Source organism: Tupaia chinensis, unplaced genomic scaffold (assembly GCF_000334495.1).
Source record: "Tupaia chinensis unplaced genomic scaffold, TupChi_1.0 Scaffold147003_1, whole genome shotgun sequence".
NCBI classification, from domain to species: domain Eukaryota; kingdom Metazoa; phylum Chordata; class Mammalia; order Scandentia; family Tupaiidae; genus Tupaia; species Tupaia belangeri.
Window position 1 is genome coordinate 2,336,802 of NW_006206856.1, and position 13,841 is coordinate 2,350,642.

Below are 13,841 nucleotides of genomic sequence, written 5' to 3' on the forward strand. Positions count from 1 at the left end.
GGAGACAGCACTGCTGTAGTTGCTCACACTTAAGGGCCTCGTTATTCTGCCTAGATACTCAGTCTACTGCATTTCAGCCCTTCTGCTGCCTTTCCTCCAATTCAAGGCAAAGAAGAACGAAGAACACTGTCTGGCCTGCCCTTCTGCCCAGAAGAGGCTCCCCTCTTCATGGGGCTAGAATCCATGGTCTGGGCTGCCCTCAATAGAAACCTTCAGCCTCTTTCTCTGTGGACCTTTTCTTGCATGTGCAGCGAGGCAGGGCCCATGACCTCCTGCGCTCTGGGGCTGCATATCTCTGTTGTGTTTGCTTTGACCTGTTTCTCCTGTGCCTTTTCTCTGCCACTGAATAGATGCATCCTTTTCTTTCCTCAAGGTAGTAATTGCCAAAACTTCATTTTGAGCTTCCGAGTGGAAACATGCACAGGAAACAAAGAGGTCACATATGGTATGGTTTAGACCAGTGGTTCCCAGTCTTTCTGGCACCAGGGACTGGTCTCATGAAAGACAATGCCCCCACAGACTGAGAGGTGGGAAAGGGGCGGAGAGAGGCTGGTCCTGGGATGCCCCAAGTGCACCACATCCACTGAGCACCTCATCTCTACCACCACACTGCAATATGCAATGAAACACTCACACGAGAGGACTTGCGTTCCCATGAGAATCCAATACTGCTGTTGATCCTACAGGAGGCAGAGCCCAGGTGGCAGTGTGTGTGTCAACACTGACGAGGCGAAGTCTTGGCTGCTGTCCTGCCCTAAGAGCCAAGGACTGGCACTGGCCCACAGCATGGAGGTTAGAGACCCCTGGTTTAGACAACTTTAGGATACACTAGGAATTGGGACCAGATGCTCAGCTAATAAGACAAAGTTAGTTTACTCTTGTTTTGTCCCCTCTATGCATCTATCTTCTCTGATGGCCAGAGATGTCTATTCTATACCATCCATACCATCCTAATATAAGATGAATATCCCTAATCTGAAAATTCTTAAAACCAAAATGCTCACCTTTGCAGGATCAACAAGATACCACAAGGAAAAATTCCACACCTGATCTCATAACAGGTCAAAGTCAAATCATGGCTATATGAAATCACCTTCGGGCTGTGTGCATAGGTGTACATGAAACATAAATGAACTTCGTGTTTACACTTGGGTTCCATGCCCAAGATCCTGACTGTGTATATGCAAATAGTCTAAAATGAAAAAAAAAAAAACCCACTGAAATCCAAAACATTTCTGATCTCAAGCATTTCAGATAAGGGATACTCAACCTCTTATAGTGTCAATCTTACCAGAACCTCCAGTGACTCTTACCTGACCTGCTTGCCTTCTCTCATGTCATATAAGGAGAAGAAGACATCGGTATCTTCTCCAATGGTATTATAGGTGAAACTCTTCAGACTGAGGAAGAAGTGATGTGGCACTGGCATCCGACAGGTTTCCCCATGACGTGGGCGCATTGTATCTACCTAATGAGGGAGAAAAACAATGGTGTTTATTTTAGTTATTTATTATATTGAGTATTTAAAAAATGAAAGCTAAATCACTAACTCTCCTCACACTGCTGAAGGAGATTAAGGGAGAGATTGAAGGTGTTCTCTCTGCTAACAGGGGATACTGTGTCAACAGACTTGGGCTGGGGTGGGCAAGCGAACAGCTAGGAGGAGTAAACAAAGTAGAGGGGATATGGGAACAGGAATTTCCACTAACAAGTGAACTCGAGATCTCTATCAGGTCTCAGACATCTATATTCTCCAGGAAACCATCTCCAAGTCTTTTCTTAGGGATGCTGTCACGACCCTGGTACACCTGATTTATTCTGTCAGATGGTAATGGTCACCGTTCTATAAATAACACTTTCATTTTCTCCCAGACTGATTGGTTTTAGTCTCAGTCTCCTTTCTCTTAATTGTGCTTATGTAAATTTGTACAGGGGAATGGAGAATGGCCAAAACCGCTTGGAGGTCAAGGCTCTTTAAATGAAAGGCACCACACAATCAAGAAGTCAGCGATGTCTGTCACCTCCTGATGCCGTCACACATTGTGCTCTCTTAAAAGAAAAGGCTGAGGGAGGAGACCGGGAGGCCTCTAACTACTTACCTGGGACGTGCTTTGCTGTACACTCTGCCGGCTAGATAAATGCTATGGGAAGAAAAAACAGTTTACTTGATTAGGAAGGACACCTCCTATATGCAGGCAGTCTACTAGCACCACGGACATGATGATATCATCTCATTGTGATAACCTGTTAGACGAGTGTTACTCAGAGCTGATGGAGGCAACTTAGCTTGGAGTAAGAAGGGGATCTGCTGACAGTCACATAAGAAAGGGGCAGAGTGGGACCAGCACTTAGCGTAATGGCTATGTCACGGGACTTCCATGTAGTCAACCGCGGTTGACGTCCTGGACCCGATGGCTTAAACTCACGCCGGGCGCAAGTGCGTGCGTGCCCAAGATCCTGAGAGGAGAATAGAGGAGAAGGGATTGCGGCGTGGCCATCCCCCTGGAGGATGATTTCTCGCTTTCTGTCTCTGTCTATCTGGCGAGCGCACGTGCCCTATAGCAAAAAAAAAAAAAAAAAAAAGAAAGGGGCAGGCTCTGGATTTGAACCTCAGCCTCTCCAGCTCTGGCACTAGCCAAGGTACCAGATTGCTACTGGATTTTTGCTTTGGCACTGTCCTCTGTACACCCTGTACCACTTTCAGAACTGTCTGATCCAACTTTTTCAGGCTTCCACACTGGAGTCCTTTAATAAAAAGAACTCCCAAACATTCCCCCATGCTGTTTCTTTGCTGTTGGCTCAAGTCAGAAGTGGCAGATTCCAAGGCTGGCCACATCACCCATAAGCCATAAAATTTTAGGACAAACCATTTAATTTCTCCAAGAGACATATTCTTTAACTATAAAACTGAGGTAGAAGCCTGTTTTACCTTGGTTATTGTGAGGCTCAAATTACATAATGGGAATCAGCATGATATAGTTCTTAGGGATCTACATGCGGAAGTCACAATATCTGACTTTATTTTTTTTTAAATCTTGACTCATACTTAAGCCAGCTATGTGTAAAGTGAGGATAAAATTTTGTGCCTTACTCAACCTCACAGGGTTTTGTGCAGATTAAACCAGCACAGAATCTATCAAATTATAAGTGGCTGATAATTGTTCTCTATCAGTGACATTCTAATTATTGCTATCCTTTGTATTTTTTATAATTAGTCACAGAAAAATCATTTATATTTAAAAGAAAACCCTGACCAGGATGAACAGTGAGTCCACAAATGTTCCGTGCTTGGTGTTGGTAAACTCAGTAATGAAGAGTTCCCGCCCTGCTTCCCTTATGGAACCTAGCGGTGAGGGACAGCATTCATTTGGTGAACTGCTCTACGGCATGTGGGTAAGATGATGATTACTTCAGTAGAATGGCTTCTTTCTGTCCCAAATATATACATTTAGCCAACAATAAAAGTAAAATTAAATACTATTTTAAATGCTTCTTACCAGATATACTTGCCAACTGTTAAATATCCATGTACATTATTAGCTATATTAGCTAATCATTATTCAGTATTAATATTCAATCATGGGACTAAAATATTCCTATAATACACATTAAATATAATAAATTCAAGTCTCTATCAGTTGGGCATCACAGAGAATGTATATGCATAAAAAAATTGTATAGGGGACTAGCAGTTAGCGTAATGGCTATGTCGCTGGACTCCCACGTAGTCGACCGTGGTTCGAGTCCCGGATCTGGTGGCTTAAAACTCACGCCGGGCGCGTGTGCGTGCATGCCCAAGATCCCGAGAGGAGAATGGAGGAGAAGGGATTGTGGCGTGGCCATTGCCCCTGGGGGATGATTTTTTGCTTTCTATCTCTCTGTCTCTGTCTGGCGAATGCACGCGCCCTATAGCAAAAACCTCTCCAAAAAAAAAGAAAGAAAGAAAGAAAGAAAGAAAAAAACAAAGAAAGAAAGAAAGAAAGAAAGAAAGAAAGAAAGAAAGAAAGAAAGAAAAGTCATATATAAGATAGATTGTCAAGTCATTTACTTTAAAAATCAGGCTTTAAAAAAAAAAAATCATGCTTTCTATGGTTCAGTGACCAGATCCATTGGAAAGGTAACTGCTCCAAAATGAAATCAATTCTTTTACATTCAGGGGCTGCGCTATGTGTTTACTAACTCTTAAAAAATGACTACTAGGGGGACCAGCAGTTAGCATAATGGCTATGTCACTGGACTCCCATGTAGTCGACCGCAGTTTGCGACCCGGACCCGGTGGCTTAAAACTCATGCCGGGCAAGTGTGTGTGCGTGCCCAAGATCCCGAGAGGAGAATGGAGGAGAAGGGATTGTGGCGTGGTCATCTCCCCTGGGGGGTGATTTCTCACTTTCTATCTCTCTGTCTCTGTCTGGCGAATGCACGCGCCCTATAGCAAAAACCTCTCCAAAAAAAATGACTACTAAGATCAGCAGTTGGTGTAATGGCTATGTCGCTGGATTCCCAAGTAGCCAACTACGGTTGGAGTCTGGAGTCCCAGACCCAGTGGCTTAAACTCGCACCAGGCATGTGTGCGTGTGTTCCCAGGATCCTGAGAGGAGAAGGGATTGTGGCGTTGGCCATCCCTAGGGGGTGATTTTTCATTTTCTGTCTCTCTGATGAGCGAATGTGCCCTATAGCAAAGAAAAAAAAAAAAACTCTTAAAACAAAAGACTACCAATCTTGCTTGTCACAAATTTCCAGTTGGAACCACATACAGAGTTTATAAAACAGCTAATTTCAGTATAAAATATCCCTATTGAAGATAACAAATGTCATTTTAGACTTTAGGGGCATCAAACTTGGGGAGAATTTTTCAATCTTGTTTGGAAGCACACAGCACAGGGAGTCAGAGAAAGGCAACAGGTGCCAGGCCTCTTTAAGGCACTGTAAGGAAAAGCCATGGGCCTATTGTTAGGCAGCCTTCAGCTGGACATCCATTAACTCCCTCTTTTACAAAAATTTTTATTTATTTATTAATTTATTTATTTACTTACTTATTTATTTTTAAAGTTTGCTATAGGATACATATATTCACCAGACAGAGAGGGAAAATAAGAGAGCAAGCCTCCAGTACTGGACTTGAACCACCATCGGCCATGAGAGAATCCAGCATCTTAACACCACTCCACTTGCTGGCCCCAGTGACTCCTTCTTTAGGATCATCATCATCTGCATTAGGGCTGTAACGTATTAGGTTTCCACGTTTGCTACTTAACCCTAGACTTTGCACTCCCAGGCAGCAAAGCACTGTCTCATTTATCACTACATACCAAGTGCCTAGCTAGGTACATCAAAAATACAAGTTAATTAAAATATAAATAGACTGCATTATAGCCTCTGCCAAGTATTCCCCAGAGAAGCAGTTTTCAGCCCTTTGAAGTGCCCAGTCCATTTAGTCTACAAACATAGGAAAAGCTATGCAGCTGTAGATACATCATTCAACCGGAGAACAAAATTAAACACCTACAACCATACTGGGAATTGTATTAAGTATTGTGAGCCTTAGACGGAAAATATAAGGTATTTCTAGCTGTGATCACCCATGAAATGCTGCTTGATTTTCAGCAAATAATATAATCAACTGATTTATTCCAGAAATGGAAGAATAAACATTGATCTATTAAAAAATTAATTAGCACCAGAAGACAACAGACTAACAAAGTTCCCAATATATGCTAATAAGGAAGGATAAGCAAGAGATTATAATGAAGCAGGAAGTTATGAGTATTCTGTTAGATCTTGCCACAATTTAGAAAGACTCGTGTAATTTTCAGGTGTTGACAAGAAGGCTAATTAAGAGGAACACAGATACTTTGTTGTTGCCCTTGGAAATGCTTTATATTTTGAGCAGCACCAATTCCCCACTGTTAGAAATGGGTCTACAGCTGTTATTATGTAGAAGCAAGAATTAAAGCGCACGAGTGCTTCCTTCAGTTTCTGTCATATTGAATAAAAAATTCAGTGATGTATTTAAAGAGATTTTTGTCAATTATCATCATTCAACACTTGCATTGGGGCTTGATTTTTTTTTAAATGCAAAAAAAAATGTTCTAAATTGAAACTTAAGGCATTATCCTGCTTAATAAGTTTTTTTTAAAATGTATAACAAAGAGTATTACAACCAGAAAGTTATAAAGTTGAGTCTTTATAATCTTCAGTAATAGATTTAAATGTTAATACAAAACAATTCCAAAAGGATATTCCTTTGGCCCTGTTGACAGCTTTAAGATTTAACGGAAACAATTACCATGCATTTTTATATGCAATTTAACATAAAAATCCCAAGTGGCTTTCAATAAACTTGTGGACTCTCATAATCAATTTTTTCATCACATCTAATTCTTTCTATGAAAAATCAAATATATGAGATAAAAAGGTAATTCAGCAGAAAATAAAAAGGGTCTGAACATTAGGCTTTAGTGAGAAGTCAACATTTTTGATTAAAAAAATATGAAAATTTAAAAAGGTAATGTAAGCATATAAGTTTAAAAAGTTAAACAGCCCTAAAGGTTTGTAATAAAAATGATCAGTCTTCTGTCTACCTGTCCTGTTCCCCAGAGATAAGTATATTTCAATTCTTTATTGTGTTCTCCCCTAAGATTAAATATTGTAAATGTCATATTTACAAACATGTCATACTGCTCTCTAATTATAGAATTATACATTAGCTTTTTATTGTGGCAGCTGAAGATTTTAGCTTTTCTTTACATGCCCTTCTTTTCGTCTTCCTCATATCTCAAAACTTAGCTAAAACTATTGTTTATTCTACTGTAACATTTAAATATTGTTTTCTATCGAGTCAAGTAGTATACTTCAATTACACTTCCTATCTTCAGCGAGTTTCATTTTGGAGATACTTATTTTTTAGTAAATTATAGGGTCTTTTCTAATGTCCTCCAATAGCTCTATAAATACCCTTGGATAGCATTTTCCACATAGTGGAAACTGTCAGGTATTCTATGAAGCCGGTTCTTCTCTTGGAGATAACCTTCTTGGCTACCTCTGCCTTCTGCTTTAATCTGGACCAGTTCTCAACAGCTTGTCTCCAGAGGGGCCAGCAGGTGGTACAGTGGTTAAGGCACTCCCTCATCACTGACTGCAGTTTGAGTTCTGGACCTGGTAGATCATTTTCTTTTTTTTTGGGGGGGGGGGGAGGTTTTTGCTATAGGGAGCGTGCACTCGCCAGAAAGACAGAGAGACAGAAAGCGAGAAATCACCCCCCGGGGGGATGTTCATGCAGCAATCCCTTCACCCTTCTCCTCTCAAAATCTTGGGCATGCACGCACACACTCCTGGCATGAGATTAAGCCATTGGATCTGGGACTCGAACTGCAATCGACTACATGGGAGTCCAGCGACATAGCCATTACATCATCTGCTGGTTCCTTCTCATTTTCTTTCTTTCTCACTCTGGTGAGTGCACGTGCCCTGTAGCAAATTTTAAAAATGAGTAATAATGATAAAATAAAGTTAAATAAATAATTCTTAATGAAAAAACAAAAGTCTCTAGACTTGTTGTACCACTGTCACCCTGGAACTTCTCTGCTGTTAATCTCAGAATTCTTTGCACCTGTTTTTTGCGTCAGAATACTCTTCCTTAGTGACACACACAAGTAGTAGCAGGACCTTTTGTTTACTCCTTTCCTTCAAAAGAATAATTTATCCATCAGCAAATCGTCTAATCAATTGATTTATTCCAAACCTGAATAAATAAAAATTAATCCATAATTTCCTAAAAAGGGTTTAAAGGTAGGTAGCTGTTCTGAGACACTGAGTGACTGAAATTCTCTTTAGGCTCTTTCCACTTGATGGATTAAGTGGCTGAGTAAATATAGAATTCTAGGCTGCATTATTTTCCCTTGGTATTTTAAAGGCAATGCTCTTATGTTTTCTAAGAAGTTTCGATGCTACTATTACAGAACCAAATGTTATTCTTACAAGAGACCCTTTGTATGTGACCAGTTTCTTTCTCCGAAAACATTCAACTCATCTCTTTATTTCTAGTGAGCTGACATTTCAGAGTTGGAGGGGCTACCATGTGGAAACCAGAAAATGGGGATAGCATGTACCATCTAGGCAGAGATTCATTTTGTGTCTACATTTGTTTTTAATTGGCCTCATTTCAAATGTACTGAACAGTTCTATACCTGGATTAGGTGTTTGTAATGGTTACCAAAACAAACAAACAAACAAATAAATAATTGTGACACGCTTTTATCACAACTTTATTCTTCAAATAACATGTAAATATTGTAACTTATTGGATTTTGTTTTGCTAACTTGTTAATAAAAATAGGGGACCATTATCCTTTTTTAACAATGCTAGAATGTCAATTTCTCCTTTTTCCAGACATATACCTGATATTTTGTGGCTGCACATTTTGAGTGTATTATAATTCTGTTGACTGTAATGACATAGAATTTACAACTTTTTGGTTGTTCAATTTATAGAGTACATTTCTTTTTTCTCCAGAGCTTGAGAGAAGAAAATAAAGAGCAAAATGATACTCCTGTTGACCCCAATAATCAGAGTTTCCCAATACTTGATAAAAGATTGGGAGATCCTGAGTCTTTGAAGCCCAAGGTTTAAAAACAAAAACAAAAACAAAAAACACAAGTAGGTTATTCAAGTCATTTGCAACATACATTTTGTAATGAAACATGAGAAATTAATAAAGAATTTTTTTCACATGTGTAAGAAAAAAAAAAAAAAGAAATTTCAGAATTGGGCCAGCTGATGGTGTGGTGGTTAAGGTGGCGGGATACTACATACAGGCCAATTGTCATTCAAGCACTGGCGGCTTGAAAAAAATGCTGGGTGCACATGCAAAAATGAGTGCCCAAAATCCTGAGACGAGAATGGAAGAGAAAAGGATCTGTGGTGTGGCCATCTCCCTGAAGGGTGATTTCTCTCTCTCTCTCCAGGAAGCACATGTGCCCTACAGCAAACTTAAAAAAATAAATTTCAGAATTAAGTGCCTAATACTCCTTGGGCACTTTGAAAAGTTCATAGAAAATGTGTATTATGAAAAAATGGATTTCAATATTTTTCACTTAAACTTACACTTTAATTTCATTTTCTCATGAAATTCTTGAAGTCCTCTCATATCTTTACAGGCTTTCTTTCTAACAATAAAAATTCAAAATTGTTCCAAAAACAAAAGCATCCTCCAAGCCACCATTCCAACAGGATTCTTAGCCCCAAACTTTCCTTTTCTCTTCATTTCCCATATTCTAACTAACTATCAAAATCCATCAATTCTATTTCCAAACATCTACCTTTCTACTTAATTTCTTCTCCATGTCTATCACTGCCTAGACATTCTCTCTTGCCTGTCTACCTTGGTGTCTCCTTCCTCCAGTTCTAGTCTTCTGCATTTTATATTCTTTTTTTTTTTTGGAGAGGTTTTTTCGCTATAGGGCGCGTGCGCTCGCCAGACAGACAGAGAGAGACATAGAGATAGAAAGCGAGAAATCACCCCCCAGGGGGGATGGTCACGCCGCAATCCCTTCTCCTCCATTCTCCTCTCGGGATCTTGGGCACGTACGCACACGCGCCCGGCGTGAGTTTTAAGCCACCGGGTCCGGGACGCGAACCGCGGTCGACTACGTGGGAGTCCAGCAACACAGCCATTACGCTAACTGCAGGTTCCCTGCATTTTATATTCTTTATAGACAGAGTGTTTGAAATGCCCATCTGATCATGTCCCTCTCTGGGTTCTCTCAGATGACTGGAGAAAGTCTAATCTGGGGCATACAAAGCTCTTCATGATCTGGCTCTTGCCTCATTCTTGGCCTCACCTTCTACTCACTAATACACACATACATGCAAAAGTTACCAACTATCTTACAGTTTTATAGAAATGCCACTTCCCTATGCTGTGTGCCATTTTGTAATGCCTTTCCTTTTCTTTGCCACACCCAGGAGATTAGTCACTTCATCTAAGAGCATTATGCACACCTTAAGTATGCTCTGTAGTACACACATGACGATCGTTTATGTGTAGCCTATTAATCCCAGTAGTTTCTAGCAAGGGGTCTATGCATTGACTTTAAGAGCAAGCAAAGAAAGAACCATCTAGCAATTCCCTAAAATTGACTGTAAAACACTGTATGCAAAAGTCACACGTGTATTATCTTGGAGAAAAAAAAAATCAACTGTTCCTCCATGACCCAGTAAAAATTAGGAATCAACACCCTTGATGGTAAGTTTCCTGAGAGAAGGCAGAAGTTGTGTTCATCTTTAATTTATATCATACCTATTATATTATACAGAACTTAGTTAAAACAACTACACACAAATACTTATATTACTCTAGCAAATATACACATGTAAATATGCAGAAGAAATTGATAATGTTATCTGGGTATTATTTAAGCAAATTTCCTTAGGCTTCCCAACCAGGCAACATACTTGGTACAATCTATGTTCCCTAAAAATACTGTTTGGTTGTCAAGAAAGTCATGCAGATAACTCAATACACTGTCTTAAAGAGATTTTAAAACAGGATAGCTTGGGAATGGACTCAGAAGTATGCAATGCAATTAAAGAAATTATTGGATAACCTCTACAAATAAAGATAGGGGAACTCTGAAAGAAAAAGTCCTTTTGGTTTACATTTGACTGCTTCCTATGAGCCCATGCTGCATCTTCCCCTGTACATGTTTACCAGATACAGCAGTGCTGTGTGTTGTACATACTTGGAACAACAAACTAGAAATACTGTACTTCTGTACCAACACTGCCTCCTAGCAGAAAAGTATGTGTGTGTGACAAGCCAGTTCTCCAGGCGTAAATCTAGGTGTGAGACTAAAAGCTTTCCTTATTGATTTAGATTTCGATAATGGCAAGGTGTGAGGGGTAGGTGGATATGGCGTATGCTTGCATGGGGAAGAAAAGCTCCACTGATCTGTAGGAGATTGTTTTTAAGTGGAATCCATTTAAATTCAAACTGTTATGAAAAGCAAAGTGAAGAGTGTGAAGCTGTTTCTGTATTCATTTTATTCCAAAGGACCTACATCTTCAGTGAAAGTTCTGATCAACCAGATTAAATTCTACCCACATCTTGTATTTTAAGTTCTAAGTTTAACTGGTCAGCATTTAAATGAATTGGAGCTATTAGTACGTAAGTGTGATGGGCTCTGTTCCCAACTCTTTGACATCTCTCCACCCCATCAACCTTTGTCCTCTCAACCCCTCTTTCTCTCTTCCATATTCCTTGGTTTGTATGTGGTTTGTCAGTTAATACACAGCTAATAGCTCTTATTTTTCTTATGTTTTTAACTGTTTAGGTCTATTTAGATGTAAGAGTGAAAATTCATTTGATGGAAATATATGTGTATATTTAAAGACCCAATTGCTCCTCTGGAGCTTGTACATTCAAGAATGATTTATATGTGTAATAATCTGATTACTACAGTCATTACCAAAAAAAAAAAACCAAAAAAAAAAAACCTTGTAATTCTCGCCAATATTTACTCATCAAATATATACTCTTCCAAGTGAAATTTTACCCAATCCTTTAAGTCTGAGCTTAATCATCTAGAAATTCTATTTATCTTTATTATTATTCTTTATTCTTTTGAGAAGCTTTTGCCTTAGGGCATGTGTGATTACCAGAGAGAGAAAGACAGACATAGTGAGAGAGAAAGAGAAATCACCCCACCAGGGAGGATGGCCACACCACAATCCCTCCTCCTCCATTCTTCTCCCAGGATCTTGGGCACATACACACATGCATCCAAAGTGATTTTTAAGCCACCGGGTACAGGACTCGAACCCCAGTCAGTCATGTGAGAGTTTGGTGATGTAACTACTACATCATTTGCTGGTCCCTCATTATTATTTTTTTTACTTTAAATGTTGTACCTTTCTTTTACTTTCTTTTACCTTTCTTTTACTTTCTTCTTTTTATCCAACATATAAAATAGAATCTTGGTCATCAGTCAGCCCAATAGATTTGTTTGAAAAAAGAATTATTTAATTTATTTCTTCTTCTTCTTCAATTTGACCAGAGAGAGACAGAGAGTGGGGTTGGGGGAGAGTAAGAAAGCAAGCTGCCAGGTCCAGGATTCAAACCACAGTTGGCTATATGGGAGTCCAATACCTTAAGCATCAGGCCATCTGCCAGACCCAGCCCAGTAGATTTTTAATAGATTTTTATAAGGACCCACAGACAGCTGGGGATCTTATTTTTCAAGTTCTGTCATTCTATAAAGATTGGCGCACTACTTTGGGGTTCCATCACTACATTAATGAATAATTGGCTCTTTCCAGCTTCAACCTCCTCTTCTTGTGAGGTAAGGCTAAAGACCTAACTTTAGGAATTGCTGCAGGCTGAAGGAACTCTGTTTATCCACAAAAATCAATGGAGAAGTGACCCATAGTCCGTACAATAAATCCAGCATCCCTACACCTTCCTTCTGGAAAGCAAGTGTGATATGTACCATCGATATAACAAAGACCCCTTAAATAAACTGAGATGGAGGCAAAGGAACTATTTTAGCATTACTGGTTCATAACATGATTAGATAAAATAAACAAAGGAAAAAACAATGAGGTATGCAGAAACAAGCTACCTCATGTTAGATTTCTTACCATTTTATAGAGATCTGAGACACTAATCTGGTCCGAATCCACTACTTCAAAGTCCTTCCGAGGCACCAGATCCAGGCCCAAATGCCTAGTAAAGAAGAAGAAAGCACTCAGTATGCCACATCCTCAAATCATTCATCTCTTCTACATGCTGGGAGCCCATCCCTGCCATGACCTTGTGGATAGGGGTTCATAAACTACCCCCATAAGGACATGCCTTTATCCAATAAATCTGGCTGTATTCACCTTTGGATAAATTAATGAGACTAGGAATTTTAAGGCTGACACAATTCCATTCAATAAGTGGTTCCACTGTGATAGTAAGAGGCTGTCAATCAGTATCATGTTTCTAATAGAGTGTTTTCATTTGTTAAGGGTAGGTTTTCTTTAGTTCGTTAGTAAGTCATGTTTACTTTTTCATTTCTCCTCATCCTAGTATGCTCAAGGTTGCACCAAGCACTACTGTCATTAGATTGAAAAAATTATTGAGGTTCCAAGTACATTTCTAATGTAAAGTCAAACACATTAAAAACATTCTAAGATACTAAACTCAAAGAGATGTATGTTTTAACTGAGTTTTACCTCCATTTTCAATTTAATCAATACTGATTTTGATGAAGCCCTAGCCATGTCTCAGCACTTAAGAAACATTAGGTGTTAAGTTTAACCAAGGAGTACTACTACCCGTGAGAACAGTATTTAGAAAGATCTGGTATAATTTTGGATGGGAAGAAAGAAGTGATGGTAATTAATAGTTGATTGGGTGACATTCACAGGCAATGGAAATAATTCTGAATACAGCCAGAATTCTTGAGTTCAAATATGGTACATAATTTATATTAAATAAATTTTAGTTTCTTTCTCAGTCTTTAGGACAACAGTTCTAAACCTGGAGATCAGTGGAGTTAGAATGCTGTGATCCAGGTCCAGCCTAAGTGGTGCAGTCTGTAGCTTACTGGCCTATATGGTGGAGGCCACATGGCTGACCACAGGTTTAGATCCAAACCCTGCATGTGTGCATGCTCCAAATCTTGATGCGCTAGAGGACTGGAGAAGCAGGTTACAGTGTGACCAGACCATGCTGAGAGTGCTTTTCCCTCTCTCACCCACACACTTGTGTGCACGTGCTCTTTATCATGAAGAAGACTTTTTTTTTTCTCTTTTTTAAAAGAATGTTGTGGACCCCTTGAAACTGCTTTTGACACTG

At 39.4% G+C, this 13,841-nt stretch overlaps 1 protein-coding gene across 1 annotated transcript in view; it reads right to left on the reverse strand.

Annotated features, from left to right (window-relative positions):
• DOCK3 (dedicator of cytokinesis 3) overlaps window positions 1-13,841 on the reverse strand; it is a 301,789-nt gene that overhangs the window by 165,580 nt on the left and 122,368 nt on the right. The window contains 3 exon segments of the mRNA XM_014584468.1: window positions 1,314-1,468; window positions 2,100-2,141; window positions 12,638-12,722. Coding sequence (XP_014439954.1) covers window positions 1,314-1,468; window positions 2,100-2,141; window positions 12,638-12,722 — 282 coding nt within the window.